General features: G+C 41.1%; 1 protein-coding gene across 2 annotated transcripts in view; it reads right to left on the bottom strand.

Annotated features, from left to right (window-relative positions):
* Nucleotides 1–3,421: 3,421 nt before the first annotated feature.
* The window catches only part of LOC124256729 (soluble guanylate cyclase 88E-like), a 48,648-nt gene continuing 35,416 nt past the window's right edge, over nt 3,422–16,653 (bottom strand). For both annotated transcript variants that reach the window (XM_046690692.1, XM_046690693.1), the window contains 9 exons: nt 16,031–16,160; nt 13,357–13,456; nt 12,363–12,492; nt 12,015–12,161; nt 10,142–10,288; nt 6,482–6,638; nt 5,681–5,790; nt 5,391–5,480; nt 3,422–5,224 (listed from right to left, as the gene is read on the bottom strand). In XM_046690692.1, the coding sequence (XP_046546648.1) occupies nt 4,748–5,224; nt 5,391–5,480; nt 5,681–5,790; nt 6,482–6,638; nt 10,142–10,288; nt 12,015–12,161; nt 12,363–12,492; nt 13,357–13,456; nt 16,031–16,160 (1,488 nt within the window). In that variant the 3' untranslated portion in view covers nt 3,422–4,747. The remainder of the gene's footprint in view (nt 5,225–5,390; nt 5,481–5,680; nt 5,791–6,481; nt 6,639–10,141; nt 10,289–12,014; nt 12,162–12,362; nt 12,493–13,356; nt 13,457–16,030; nt 16,161–16,653) is intronic.

Raw genomic sequence — 16,653 nt, 5'->3', positions numbered from 1 at the left:
CAAAGGTTACAAGTGAACATCCTCTTTCACGTCCTCAGTATAATGAAGGTTACAAGTGAACGTCCTCTTTCACGTCCTCAGTATAACAAAGGTTACAAGTGAACGTCCTCTTTCACGTCCTCGGTATAACAAAGGTTACAACTGAACGTCCTCTTTCACGTCCTCAGTATAACAAAGGTTACAAGTGAACGCCCTCTGTCACGTCCTCGGTATAACAAAGGTTACAAGTGAACGTCCTCTTTCACGTCCTCAGTATAACAAAGGTTACAACTGAACGTCCTCTTTCACGTCCTCGGTATAACAAAGGTTACAAGTGAACGTCCTCTTTCACGTCCTCGGTATAACAAAGGTTACAAGCGAACGTCCTCATTCACGTCCTCAGTATAATGAAGGTTACAACTGAACGTCCTCTTTCACGTCCTCAGTATAACAAAGTTACAAGTGAACGTCCCCTTTCACGTCCTCAGTATAACAAAGGTTACAAGTGAACGTCCTCTTTCACGTCCTCAGTATAACAAAGGTTACAAGTGAACGTCCTCTTTCACGTCCTCAGTATAATAAAGGTTACAAGTGAACGTCCTCTTTCACGTCCTCAGTATAATAAAGGTTACAAGTGAACGTCCTCTTTCACGTCCTCAGTATAACAAAGGTTACAAGTGAACGTCTTCTTTCACGTCCTCAGTATAACAAAGGTAACAAGTGAACGTCCTCATTCACGTCCTCGGTATAACAAAGGTAAATGGTGAACGTCCTCTTTCACGTCCTCAGTATAACAAAGGTAACAAGTGAACGTCCTCTTTCACGTCCTCAGTATAACAAAGGTTACAAGTGAACGTCCTCTTTCACGTCCTCAGTATAACAAAGGTAACAAGTGAACGTCCTCTTTCACGTCCTTGGTATAATGAAGGTTACAACTGAACGTCCTCTTTCACGTCCTCGGTATAACAAAGGTAACAAGTGAACGTCCTCTTTCACGTCCTCAGTATAACAAAGGTTACAACTGAACGTCCTCTTTCACGTCCTCGGTATAACAAAGGTAACAAGTGAACGTCCTCTTTCACGTCCTTGGTATAACAAAGGTTACAAGTGAACGTCCTCTTTCACGTCCTCAGTATAATGAAGGTTACAACTGAACGTCCTCTTTCACGTCCTCGGTATAACAAAGGTTACAAGTGAACGTCCTCTTTCACGTCCTCGGTATAACAAAGGTAACAAGTGAACGTCCTCTTTCACGTCCTTGGTATAATGAAGGTTACAACTGAACGTCCTCTTTCACGTCCTCGGTATAACAAAGGTAACAAGTGAACGTCCTCTTTCACGTCCTCAGTATAACAAAGGTTACAAGTGAACGTCCTCATTCACGTCATCAGTATAACAAAGGTTACAACTGAACGTCCTCATTCACGTCCTCAGTATAACAAAGGTTACAAGTGAACGTCCTCATTCACGTCCTTGGTATAACAAAGGTTACAAGTGAACGTCCTCATTCACGTCCTCAGTATAACAAAGGTTACAAGTGAACGTCCTCATTCACGTCCTCAGTATAACAAAGGTTACAAGTGAACGTCCTCTTTCACGTCCTCAGTATAACAAAGGTAACAAGTGAACGTCCTCTTTCACGTCCCTCAGTATAATAAAGGTTACAAGTGAACGTATTCTTTCACGTCCTCAGTATAACAAACGTAACAAGTGAACGTCCTCTTTCACGTCCTCAGTATAACAATGGTAACATGTTTACGTCCTCTTTCACGTCCTCGGTATAACAAAGGTTACAAGTGAACGTCCTCTTTTGCGTCCTCAGTGTAACAAAGGTTACAAGTGAAAGTCTTCTTTCTTTCGGTATATTGAACGTGAACAACATACCGTTTCCTTTTTACGGTCTCTACGTTTTCACCAAAGGACAGACACGTAGTTGCTATACTTCACATAGAACTACTGCATGTTTACCTTCCACGTCATTCTATTTTTTGTGCAAAAAACTGTTTTCATTATATTTGTACAAAAGTCAACTACAATGACTATTATTACTAAATTACTCTAGTATATTTGTGCAACAACATATTGCTATGAATATGTCTTTCAGAAAGTTATCAAGTGTAACGATTGGGATTGTGTTATACTTCTTAGTAAAAAAAGATAGTCTCTCTCTCTCTCTCTCTCTCTCTCTCTCTCTCTCTCTCTCTCTCTCTCTCTCTCTCTCTCTCTCTCTCTCTCTCTCTCTCTCTCTCTCTCTCTCTCTCTCTCTCTCGTTATGTTATGGCAACACGAACAATGGCAAATGTATTACTGACTTGTTTTATTTGCAAATGTAACATTGTTTAGCAAATACAGGTCAGTCCCCAGATGACCTTGGCATGTCTGGTTTAAGGTGATTCCAAATTGAAATGGAAAGGTATATGCAGCTTGAAGAAAATTTAATAGTGAAATCAGTATGTCACCACACAAGCTCAATGAAACAATTATATTCAAATAGTTTGGGACTATTTTCAAAAACATACACTCGTGGAAACGAATAAGGGAAAACATGAAAGTACAAGTGTTCCTTTATTTTTTTCCAGATATTCATCCACACCGCAAAACAAAGCATACGAAGAAACACGGAAAAGAGTATACTCCGAACACTTGTACTTTCATGCGTTCCCTTATTTGTGTCCATGAGTATATATTTCCGATTTATGAGGCAGAAAAAAATGGAAAACAAATAAGATCTTTAAAGATGCATATATACAGTCTTAAAGCCGTGTAAAGTATGTGAAACTTAGCACTTATCTCTTTATTCGAAATGTCAATGCAAAAACCAACAACTGAAACATAATACGTAAGAAAATACATTCTCCTCACTACCGAGAAAAATACGTCTCCAACATAGAAACATGTTATCATCAAACTATATGTAAAGACAATTATATATAAATGGTGATATACAATACTGCGACATTGCCTCAGTCTACTGTAAATAATTTACTTACTGTATCACTAAAGGTTTCACAATGTAAGGCCGTGTGGTTACAAACAGGTGGTAGTCAATATTGTACACTGAAATAGTAAATGGTTAAAGCCAGGAAACAAGAAATACTGGACTCTTGTCGCTTCAGCCCAAATATCTCCAACAGGCTCTACCCATAGATGACGGCTAGGTGTGCACAACAACAAGAAACATTAGCGGTCACTTTGTATAAGCTAATGACCTACACTTTCGCCAAATTGACACTTCCAACCTTACCATTAGCACTTACAAACTTGTAAGGGAAGGAGAACCCTAATGGGGGGGTGGGGGTGGTAGAGGGGACGTGAGGCTGGTTTTCTCGCGATCCATTTTGAAAATCACCATTATGAAGATATATATTTCGTATACTGTCTCCCCAAACTGCAAATCTACTTGGTGAAATTGCTTTGATGGCAACATCGTAGTCATATCTAATTTTTCTTAACAAAACCTTTTTCTGCCGACATGTCTTAATTCCGGTAACGGTTGAATCGGGACTACAACACAGTTGTAATCAGAGAATGGTCAGTGTCTATATAACAATTATACATGTCATTCCAACAGGGGTTCGACTCCAGGACCTATTATCGACCATAGAGCCTGTCTGTCAGTAACCTCCACAGTACACGGCATACATATATTCACATCTACTGCACAGTTGGGCAACGCGATTCATTACTGAATACTGTCCCAACTGTTTGGATACAAAAACATCCACTAAACTGACAGTCTAAACTGATATGTGTTTGTCTGAAGTCGTTCAACAGATGCCTTTCATGAACATAATTACCACTGTCTGGTTGTTTTGGTCCATTATTACATGTTCACCTCATCTTGTTTACATAACCAATCTCCACCTTTTCGCTTTGCATAAAATGTCCCCATTGTTTCAGTTGGTAGTACCAGCTATTCCCTTCAGTTTACGTGGTCAGTACTAGCTTCCAGATTTCAGCTTGCAGCTGACATCACCAGTCTGTATTGTCAGTCGACGTGATCAGTACCAGCTTCAGCATCCAGTCTACGTGAACCGCATGACTTTCCCCGTGTTTACATGATCAATATCAGATTACACCTGCTGTAACAGTGTACATGCTCACTTTCACTGATGTGAGCGACCATCTAGGTAACTGTTGTGCTCATTCAGAGGCTCAACACCTGGCTTGTTAGTTTACATTAGTCGCCATTTGGCCGTTTTAGATATTATTTGTCGCTCAGTAAGATTAAATGATGTTGTACATGATAGGATAAGACCTGTGAGCTATGTTCATCCCTCGATTCTACACTACCAGTGCTGCAGGCTTTTAAGTGTTCGTCTTCCAAGTGACATCATCCCTAAATGTTTTGATATTTTGGGTTCCCTGACACGATAGTATATATGTCTCAGTAGACACATCACAGGCGTTGTCCACCACTAGAACATGGACAGTAGCATAGATAAGTATGCTCAGATGATTTCTATTCACATTATGAACAGCTATGACTTTCCAAATAGATATTTCCAACTGAGATAGGGGGCACGAAGTACATGCGATATTTACACAATAAATATAAAACATGGATGATTTGTCGGTAGATCTAGTGATGAAAGTTCCACTGAAAGTCAATATATACAATGTCAAATATCATTTTATTTAGGTCTCTGAGGAGACAACGTGTTCCTAAGCCACGGACAGTGTCTTACTATATACTAATCCTTTATGAGAGGAAACGACCCGATCCGCCCGGCTCAGTGTAATGGGGATGATCGTGTTACTATCAACGTTAGACAATACAACAAGTCTGACTTTTGGGCTTCTCAGAATCCTCCTTCTTGCCCCGGCTGTTGGCACTTGGAGGGCGGTTGGGCTGGTGAAGGGGATTTTTTATCATCCCAACATCTTTCGGTTTAGAGTATGTGTCTCGAGAATCTTGAATCTTTTTTGGGCTTTCATCCCGCGATTCCACATATACGACATTTTTATTGGCTTCATTGTTATTGAGAGTGTTATTGATCTTGGCTGGGCGACATGTCTCTGCATGTACTGGTGAGTTAAAGGTGCTCTTGGGAATATCTTCAAAGGAAACTGGCGAGTAGACGGACCTCGAGCCGTCGGCACTTTGTGACAGATCTCCTGAGCAGTCTTTGTTGATCTTCTTTATTTCGTCCTCGAGGTAGCTTGTAAATGGGCACCTGGGACCACCAGAATCACTCGACGTGTCCTTGCTCAGTAGCCAGAAGGACCGGATGGAACCTTTACCCTGGAAATATACACAACTATAAAGAACGGAGTGATCTCTTGTTATACCTGCATGTTTTCATCTTTCAATGACTACTAGTATATAATATATGATACGTACGTGAATAAAGTATTTCAGACTGTGTATACAGTGAAGCCTCGTTAATCCGGACTAGTTACTGACTAACCTTGACCTCGATACTTCCTCTTTCTTCTACCTGGTACGGATACGGCTCAAGCTCCTTCTTCGTTGTCTCGCTGATGTGAATTTTCATCGCCTTGAACAATGAATTAAACATTACCTCTGACATTTGATACCTAACTCAAATATTTTACACCTGAGATCATTGAAGACCGATACACGATGATAAAAGTACCTTATCACAGAATATGACACGTGTGCGAAGAACTCTAGTAAGAGTTCATGATGGAACAACGTGGCCACGTACGTGTATGTCTGAGTCACAATCAGTCTCACCTCTCCACTTGTTTCCATCCTGGATGCAGTGTTGACAGTGTCACCAAACAGACAGTATCTCGGCATCTTTATTCCCACTACTCCGGCCACAGTCGTCCCCGTATGGATACCTACAACAAACAGACACCCCTGTCACATGTCACTATATATACATATATCCAATGAAGCACGCGTGCTACCCAATGTTTTCAAGACATCCAGATTCACTGGAAGAATGGCCAAAGCAATAGCAGTACATCAACATATACTGTGTGAAGTTCCTTACACACGAAACCTTTTTCTAGCTAATGAACATGAACATTCCCAACCTTACATGCAGTGTTCCTTGATTCTTATCCAGGTTTCCTTGCAAGCTTGGTTCTGCACTGAGTGAAACCAGAGACCATATAATAGATTATATGGTCTCTGGTGAGACTCGGAGAATATATAAAGAAACTCTGTGATGAAGAGGTGTGTGGATGAAGGTGGGTGGGGTCAGAACTAAAGGCGCTTTCATAGTGTTGCAGCAGTACAACAATCAGGGTTTCAACAAGTAATATACAGCATTGGTATGACGCATCCAGGGAGCGAACCACTAAATTTTCGCTCTGTTCCCTTGGATCGGTATGCTAGAATAATGTCGGTTTGTTGTTCAACGTCGCACTCATCACTTTTTAAATAATAGAGAAGCACTACCAGAGACTGGAATTATCTGATCTCGATAGCCGCCTCTTATAACAAGCATGTCTTAGGACATGTAAAACCCAATTTGACACTAATGGTGAGTATCCAGACTCAGTGTAAGCCTGTCCGTGTACTAACCGACCCTGATCTTCATGTTCCCTCCCGTAGACGGGTCCTTCAGGTCCCACATGGAGTCCAGCATCCCCAGTGCCATGTCGCAGATCTGCAGTCCGTGGAACTTGGTGACGGTAGGCGCACCTGACACTACCATGTAGGCGTCGCCGATCGTCTCAACCTGCAATCAGGGGAGAGCGCATTTATCTACCATGTTAGCAACTGAAGCTTCTTTTGTTGTGGGAGTATCAACCTGTGTAATAGGCAGAAATAGATTATGCCACGTCAGACGTTTACCTGCAAGAAAACTATAATTATGACAAACAAGAGTCATCAGAAGATGACAAATCCCCCGGCCCCCATAAATTTGAAAGAACAAATCAACTGACAGTTACTTAAAGTCCAACTTGATTTTTTGGACTAGGTCCAGATTGTTTCCATGGAAATTCGGAAAACTAAAAATGCCAAAAATCTGCAAATAGGAAAAGGCAACACTTTAGGTTCTGTTTGATATGTCTATCCAGTTTTGTTGAAAAATATTGAACGGTTTTTGAGTTAAGCTCCGGAAACAAAATTATTACGGACGGACGGACGAGGAGTCGACTATATCCCCCCGCATTACATGCCGGGGGGATAAAGAAAACCAGGAAGTGGCTGAGAAAAATACCAACGTAAATCGCTTAGTTTTTAAAAAAAAAAAACCCAGAAGAAGAGCAAGTATGCGTCTTGATGTCTAAAGTATGCACTGTCGAATGCATCATTAAGTGCATGATGTCTAACGTTAGAGTCCGAAACAGACATCTAGCTATCTTCACTGTTATTTTACCTCACATTATTCAAGTTATATTAGAACAGCCTAAAACTATTTGAGGAAGCACGCTCAACATTATGTCGCCTCAACGCAACGGAGTCAACCATGTCTCGTGGTCACTCGAACTCACAAGCATATGCTACCGGAGGTCCTGTTGACAAGCATATGATACCAGAGGTCCTATTGACAAGCATATGATACCGGAAGTCCTATTGACAAGCATATGATACCGGTGGTCCTATTGACAAGCATATGCTACCGGAGGTCCTATTGACAAGCATATGATACTGGAGGTCCTATTGACAAGCATATGATACCGGAAGTCCTATTGAAAAGTATATGCTACCGGAAGTCCTATTGAAAGCATATGATACTGGAGGTCCTATTGACAAGCATATGATACCGGAGGTCCTATTGAAAAGCATATGCTACCGGAGGTCCTATTGACAAGCATATGATACTGGAGGTCCTATTGACAAGCATATGATACCGGAGATCCTGTTCCTCCCTCACAGAAGTGTCACTGGGAGACGACAAATACCCTACCGCGTGAGTGGTGCCATTTAGAAATTGAGTTTGGCTGCTTTTAACAGACAGACAGACAGACAGACCCCGTGCCCATAATACAAACATGTGGAAAGGTGGTAGTTATATACATGCTGATGACTGGCTGTTAGTTTGCTGATTCATGCTGTAAGGGTGATATTTTCTTTGTCTTTGGAATTTACTCAAGCATGTATTATTATGGATACTGCCACTTGACATCAGCCGTATAAGCTTCAGTTGTAGGCTGGCTAATCATATTATTTGGAAAGTAGTCTCTCCCACATTGGAATATCTATTGTAAATTTATATTAGCAGGACTTGTGGTTCATCTTCGATACAGTCGAAGCCCCGAGCATGACGGAATATACACAAACATTCATCATAGGTGGTATGTGTATGGCGGCCACATTCAGCTGCAAGACAAGTTATTGCACCGAAACAGTGTTATAAGGTATAAGGTCACTGGTCAAATAGGCCTCAACGCTAAGTAGAGATGTGTACACAGAGTAATTCCATATTGGTAAAGCTTCAATTACTTGTTGAAAGAAGCAGTCATAAAATCTCTGTTTGAACATCACCATAAGAGATCTGGTACAACCACTTTCATGAAAAAGCCACAGGAAGAAAATTCCGTAGTTCAATAATATTCTTCTTAAATGAGATGCCGATATTGTTTTACTGTTATCAATAAACGATTTAGGAATACCATAAGCTTGGTTCGGACGACCCATGTCACAGACCCATAACGCAAAATAAGTGTGATCAAAGAATTAAAAATAATAATAAAGAGGTCATGATGTTCAATATATCAAAAGTATTTCTGATAATGATAGATAATTGAGAATAATGCTTTCCTTGCTTGAACTGCTGTCCATGACAGAATACGAGTGAAAACAACACCTAGATATATATACATGGTAACTACCCTCTTCCATACTTCCTGCCTCTGGGACTATTGCTCTAGTTTTGTTTGTGTTGACTTTCATTCCAGTTTCTACACATACTATTTCCACAACAATAATTTCCATTGAAGTTCTAGAGCAGTAGCATATGATATATTTGGGATTACACTTTCTCAGTAAAATACAGATTCTAGTACTTTTGTTGGGAGTACTGTTCTAGAGCAGTGTTGGATCTCACGATACCTCATCAACATGTAGTAAAGAAAATACATGAGAAATGTTTGGAGATATATGCACACCTGTACCACCTCTCTCCTCCAGCATGGTTGCACACTGACTGATAACAGTGATGAACATCTGAGGACTGAAGATATAATAGTGCCAATATTGTTTTCAAACCAAGGAGCCAGATACGTTCGTATCAGTTCTCACACAAGGACATAATACGACAAATACGTGTTAATAATAACACAGCAATCCTCCTTTATAACTCTCGAATATATCATGGGTTTATGCTGCTTGTCCTTATCTACTGTACATTGCCATCCGATACCTTCATTTCAGTGAAGAAACAATAATGTCAATACCCCGTGTCATCAAAAGGCACCAGTTCACCATTAAACTGTATAGCAAGATGTATCAAGAAAAACGCAAGGACGAGCTGGTTATGCTCCGAAAACGAGCAAGACTCTCGTATCAGTCAGATCCAACTTATCGAAATAATCGCAAATTATCAAAAGACATCAGTTCAGCACTAGTAGTTCTATCTGTATAGCAAGTTTCTACTTGCCAGCATGAAAAATAAACAACATCCGAAATATAAAATCCGAAAAGATCAAACTGCACCAGTTCTCTTAGACATATTCAACGATATTGGAGCATTAGAAATATATACTAAGTTCGCAAATCATCAAAAGGCATCAGGACATCAGAAATAGTTAACAGTTTTGGGGTTCCGCTCTGGAAATGAACACTACTCTCGTTTTCTGTATAATTCTAAATTGTCCTGATGTAAATATCCCAAATCACCATATGGCAATAATTCACCATACGACTGATCTGTATGGCAAGTTTCAACAAGATACATTCGATGCTTTAGGAGCCCGGAAACGGAAAACGGGCGCACCGATAGACATGCTCATCGTTACATAAACACCATCTAGCAGACCGGGGCTATGAAACCCCATGTGACGTTAGATATGTTGGCGTAAAAAAACAACCCAAAAATCTAGATGGTTTATGTAATTAAGTAGTATATAAGGAAAGTAAAATGCAGATTAATATGTAAATGAAGTTTATTAGTGTTCTTTCTGATGGAACAATAGTCCAAGGATTTAACACCGTATGTGAACATAACATCAAACATGCGGCTAAACTCACCAGAAGGATAGTATTGTTTGTTTGTGTGATGTTCTCCGTAATTACCTTGTAAACCCTGTGTTCTTCACTCAGTTTATCAAATTTTGTATACATGGCGTTGAGCATGGAGACAACCTCCATAGGTGTAATCTGGCTGCAGATTGTCGTGAAGCCCACCACGTCGCTGAACAGGATTGTTACATTGTCGAAAACCTGAAACATAAGCAGTTGACTTACTAGACGTCTGCCATAGTCGGTCAGAGCACAGATGACTTTGTAACATAGGGTATGAAAACACAACCGGTTGTACGGGATCATTAGAGATCTCAGTCACATCAGGGCATACGTATCGTATAGATTACATAGTCTCTCACATCAGGGCATACGTATCATATAGATTACATAGTCTCTCACATCAGGGCATACGTATCGTATAGATTACATAGTCTCTCACATCAGGGCATACGTATCGTATAGATTACATAGTCTCTCACATCAGGGCATACGTATCGTATAGATTACATAGTCTCTCACATCAGGGCATACGTATCGTATAGATTACATAGTCTCTCACATCAGGGCATACGTATCGTATAGATTACATAGTCTCTCACATCAGGGCATACGTATCGTATAGATTACATAGTCTCACGGGAGCTAACTGAGACTTGGATGTCACTTCACACGTGTTGAGATCTCCAAGGTACAAAGAACCTAGATTACACGTATTGGCTGAGCACACAATTCGCCAAGGCTGACCAATACAATACATCACAAGTCCTCACCAAAACCGTACCGCGCAGGTAAAACCTACCTTGGAGGTACTCCGAAATAATCTCAAACAAACACAGATCATCAAACATAACCTATATAAGAGATGTATGAGGATTATTCTCGGGGATCTTGACAGAGACCTCGTCTAACAGATGCTGAGTGAAATTTCACATCACACGTGTTGACAGAGACCTCGTCTAACAGGTGTTGACAGAGACCTCATGTAACAGGCATCACACTGACATCACACGTGTTAGTTGAGACCTCATCTAATAGGTGTTGAGTGACACCTCACATCACACATGTTGACAGAGATCTCATCTAAAAGGTGTTTACCGACACCTCATCTGACAGATGTTGTGGGACCTTATCTCAGACGTATTCACTGAGACCTAGCTTCACATTTGTTGGCTGAGAACTCACCTCACACGTGTTGACTGAGACCTCACCTAACACGTGTTGACTGAGACCTCACCCCACACGTGTTAACTGAGACCTCACCTCACACGTGTTGACAGAGAACTCACCTCACATGTGTTGACTCAGACCTCACCTCACACGTGTTGACGCAGACCTCACCTCACACGTGTTGACTCATACCTCACCTCACACGTGTTGACTCAGAACTCACCTCACACGAGTTGACTGAGAGCTCACCTCACATGTGTTGACTGTTACCTCACCTCACACGTGTAGACTCAGAACTCATCTCACACGTGTTGACTCAGACCTCACCTCACACGTGTTGACTGAGAACTCACCTCACATGTGTTGACTGAGAACTCACCTCACACATGTAGACTGAGAACTCATCTAACACGTGTTGACTCAGAACTCATCTCGCACGTGTTAACTCAGAACTCACCTCACACGTGTTGACTGAGACCTCACATCACACGTGTTAACTGAGACCTCACATCACACGTGTTGACTGAACTCACATCACAGGTGTTGACAGAAATGTCATCTAACACGTGTTGACTCAGAACTCACCTCACACTCAGAACTCACCTCACACGTGTTGACTGAGACCTCACCTCACACGTGTTAACTGAGACCTCACATCACACGTGTTGACTGAACTCAGCTCACACGTGTTGACAGAGATCTCATCAAACAGATGCTGACCAACACCTCATCTGACAGATTTTGAATGATAACACACCTCACACGTGTTGACTGACGGTTCACCCCTCCTAAGTCTATCAGCGACAGGTTTCGGTATCATTTGGTAAAGCAATGCATCTGTTCTCTTCATCTCGGCATCTAACTTCAGCATACTCTCTTCCAAAAGCCGGCTCTTCTCTTGTTCCTGAATTCATAACAATGACAATATTTTTACACAGTACAGCCAGAGGAGCCGCACAGCGAAGCAATCCTAAATGCAAAGCAAAATTATATCTTGATGTAGTGCTTTCCACCAGAAGGCGGTAAGATATAGCGTTATATCCCTGGTGTATTGAAGGCAGTTATGGTATAATTATCTATGGCAGAGTGTGCGAGGGACGTTTACCTGATCCAGAGCTAACTTGAGCTCTGCGGACTGCTGTGTCCCTGCCAGTACGAGGTCCCTGCTTGAGTCGTGCATACTGAGGTCATTGATGTACAGACCAACGTTGAACATATCGTCAAGACTGTCCATGCTGAAACACAGGAAGTTCATGGCGGAACAACTGTAAAGCTCAACATTGTGAAACAGTTTAGCTGCAGATAAACCATTACTATACCTTGATGTCCTAGGTTATGTGCTTACATGTAAGATGTAACTGTTGGCTGTAACTTCACTGTGGGACCTAACTACTCAATACTAGTTGCACTGTTGCACTCTCAAGTCGGTTTCATCTGTGTCTGTATTTAGATTAAATACACTTTCGGTAATGTGTGGTGTCGTATGGTATGAGCTGTTAGGATATGAATTGGTAGCATGCAAGCATCTCAATATCTTCACTCATTTCGGATAGGAATCTATCTTCACTTTTATTTGACACCATAATTTGGATCATTCATACACAGGAGCCTTATAGTTCAGTTTCATAAGAATGCAAAACAGTGGTAAAACGGGGGTACGTGAAGGTCAAAAGACTTAGATTGATAAACAATTACCATTATATGTAATGTCATTACTGACAGCATCTCAACGTACGTAATGAAACATGCAGAAACGACCGAAAGGTGAAAAACGGACATTTTCAGTATGGCCGGCTGTGTATAAAACACATTATGTATTTCATACAAAGCTTCAGATTCTTATGCCTTGTACCTTCAGACGATATTTCGAAAATGCACATATTTAAGACAGACATACAATCGGACGGATGACGGATAACACACCAGGGCATACGCTCGCATGACTTTCAGATAGGTGGAATTAATGACTTATCATTAGAAACGTTACAAACAACCGATATGCCCAGGACATCATATGCACGTAACTGTCCGAGATACTTGACAAAGTGACCGTCAGCCCAGACATACAGCTGTAGTGACCATTTCTGTAGGGAGCTTACATGGGTGTGCCCAGGAACATGATGCAGTCCCACTCACACATGTACATCATCTGCCCCTTAAGATGGAGACAGTTGGATTCCTCGCCCAGAGACTTCAAATCTGCAAGAGAGGTATAAGTAAACAATAATAACTGACTGGGAACACAACACATTCCATTCACAGTGTTGCAACCAATAATAAGTGACTCTGTTCACAACACACTCCATTCACAGTGTTGCAACCAATAATAAGTGACTCTGTTCACAGCAAACTCCATTCACAGTGTTGCAACCAATAATAAGTGACTCTGTTCACAACACACTCCATTCACAGTGTTGCAACCAATAATAAGTGTCTCTGTTCACAACACACTCCATCCACAGTGTTGCAACCAATAATAAGTGGCTCTGTTCAGAGCAAACTCCATTCACAGTGTTGCAACCAATAATAAGTGACTCTGTTCACAACACACTCCATTTACAGTGTTGCAACCAATAATAAGTGACACTGTTCACAACACACTCCATTCACAATGCTACAACCAATATTAAGTGACTCTGTTCACAACACACTCCATCCACAGTGTTGCAACCAATAATAAGTGACTATGTTCATAACACACTCCATTCACAGTGTTGCAACCAATAATAAGTGATTCTGTTCACAACACACTCCATCCACAGTGGTGCAACCAATAATAAGTGACTCTGTTCACAACACACTCCATTCACAATGCTACAAACAATATTAAGTGACTCTGTTCACAACACACTCCATCCACAGTGTTGCAACCAATAATAAGTGATTCTGTGCACAACACACTCCATTTACAGTGTTGCAACCAATAAAAAGTGAATCTGTTCATAACACTCTCCATTCACAGTGTTGCAACCAATAATTAGTGGCTCTGTTCACAACACACTCCATTCACAGTGTTGCAACCAATAATAAGTGACTCTGTTCACAACAAACTCCATTCACAGTGTTGCAACCAATAATACGTGACTCTGTTCACAACACACTCCATTCACAGTGCTGCAACCAATTATAAGTGTCTCTGTTCACAACACACTCCATTCACAGTGTTGCAACCAATAATAAGTGATTCTGTGCACAACACACTCCATTCACAGTGTTGCAGCCAATAATAAGTGACTCTGTTCACAACACACTCCATTCACAGTGTTGCAACCAATAATAAGTGACTCTGTTCACAACACACTCCATTCACAATGCTACAAACAATATTAAGCGACTCTGTTCACAACACACTCCATCCACAGTGTTGCAACCAATAATAAGTGATTCTGTTCACAACACACTCCATTTACAGTGTTGCAGCCAATAATAAGTGACTCTGTTCACAACACACTCCATTCACAGTGTTGCAACCAATAATAAGTGACTCTGTTCACAACACACTCCATTTACAGTGTTGCAACCAATAAAAAGTGACTCTGTTCATAACACTCTCCATTCACAGTGTTGCAACCAATAATTAGTGGCTCTGTTCACAACACACTCCATTCACAGTGTTGCAACCAATAATAAGTGACTCTGTTCACAACAAACTCCATTCACAGTGTTGCAACCAATAATACGTGACTCTGTTCACAACACACTCCATTCACAGTGCTGCAACCAATTATAAGTGTCTCTGTTCACAACACACTCCATTCACAGTGTTGCAACCAATAATAAGTGATTCTGTGCACAACACACTCCATTCACAGTGTTGCAGCCAATAATAAGTGACTCTGTTCACAACACACTCCATTCACAGTGCTGCAACCAATAATAAGTGACTCTGTTCACAGCACACTCCATTCACAGTGTTGCAACCAATAATAAGTGACTCTGTTCACAGTACACTCCATTTACAGTGTTGCAACCAATAATAAGTGACTCTGTTCACAACACACTCCATTTACAGTGTTGCAACCAATAATAAGTGACTCTGTTCACAACACACTCCATTCACAGTGCTGCAACCAATAATAAGTGACTCTGTTCACAGCACACTCCATTCACAGTGTTGCAACCAATAATAAGTGACTCTGTTCACAGTACACTCCATTTACAGTGTTGCAACCAATAATAAGTGACTCTGTTCACAACACACTCCATTTACAGTGTTGCAACCAATAATAAGTGACTCTGTTCACAACACACTCGATTCACAGTGCTGCAACCAATAATAAGTGTCTCTGTTCACAACACACTCCATTCACAGTGCTGCAACCAATAATAAGTGACTCTGTTCACAGCACACTCCATTTACAGTGTTGCAACCAATAATAAGTGACTCTGTTCACAACACACTCCATTTACAGTGTTGCAGCCAATAATAAGTGACTCTGTTCACAACACACTCCATTCACAGTGTTGCAACCAATAATAAGTGACTCTGTTCACAGCACACTCCATTTACAGTGCTGCAACCAATAATAAGTGACTCTGTTCACAGCACACTCCATTTACAGTGTTGCAACCAATAATAAGTGACTCTGTTCACAACACACTCCATTCACAATGCTAAGTGTAAATATTCTTAAGCATTATTTATGTAAAGTTCGTATATTTTGACTAAACCATCCTCTGTTTTGAGTGTTTGCCCAAATGAGTAGATCACGAATTCGTTCGCTCAAAGTGGTATTTGAACATATTACGAACTGTTTACTTCCAGTTCTTCACCTAAATCTGTCTTCTCGTCTTCGGTGAGGATGGAGCTGTCGTCCGTGCTGTCGGAGTTGCTGCCTTGTATTCGTCTTCTGACGGATTTCAGGGAAATCAGCTCAAATACGTTGTTTGTGTGCGCCATAATCTATAAGGAAAATCTCATATTAGTATCAAGAAGAAAGTATGAAGTAATACTTCCAGATCCAGAAAGCGCTGCCACAATGTTTCCTTCCGTTATGTGCGTCTGTTGCACACGGTAACGTTACAGCCTGGTCACGGCGGAGCACTAGCCTAAGAGATCCTTGTTGGGAATCAACTGTATGTGAGATACACATTGAAAGCATCTGTTAAGGACAGCCCTTGCCCACTGCAATGCATCCATTAGGCATCAAGCGTACATGTTGACAACTCTATAGCTGCCACTCTACACACCAGTACCTGTACACTTAGCTCCTGTCGACGACACAAACACTATTGGCTCTGTCACACAAGATACAACGATGCGTATTGGACTAGACTGTACACTTAGCTCCTGTCGACGACAAAAACACTATTATCTCTATCACACAAGATACGACCCGTATTGGACTAGACTGTATGCTTAGCTCCTGTCGACGACACAAACACTATTGGCTCTG

This window comes from Haliotis rubra, unplaced genomic scaffold (assembly GCF_003918875.1).
Source record: "Haliotis rubra isolate DU_JTF1 unplaced genomic scaffold, ASM391887v1 Scf637, whole genome shotgun sequence".
In the NCBI taxonomy this organism is placed as follows: Eukaryota; Metazoa; Mollusca; class Gastropoda; order Lepetellida; family Haliotidae; genus Haliotis; species Haliotis rubra.
Note: the sequence above shows the minus strand (reverse complement) of the source record. Positions and strands in the feature narration are given on the sequence as shown.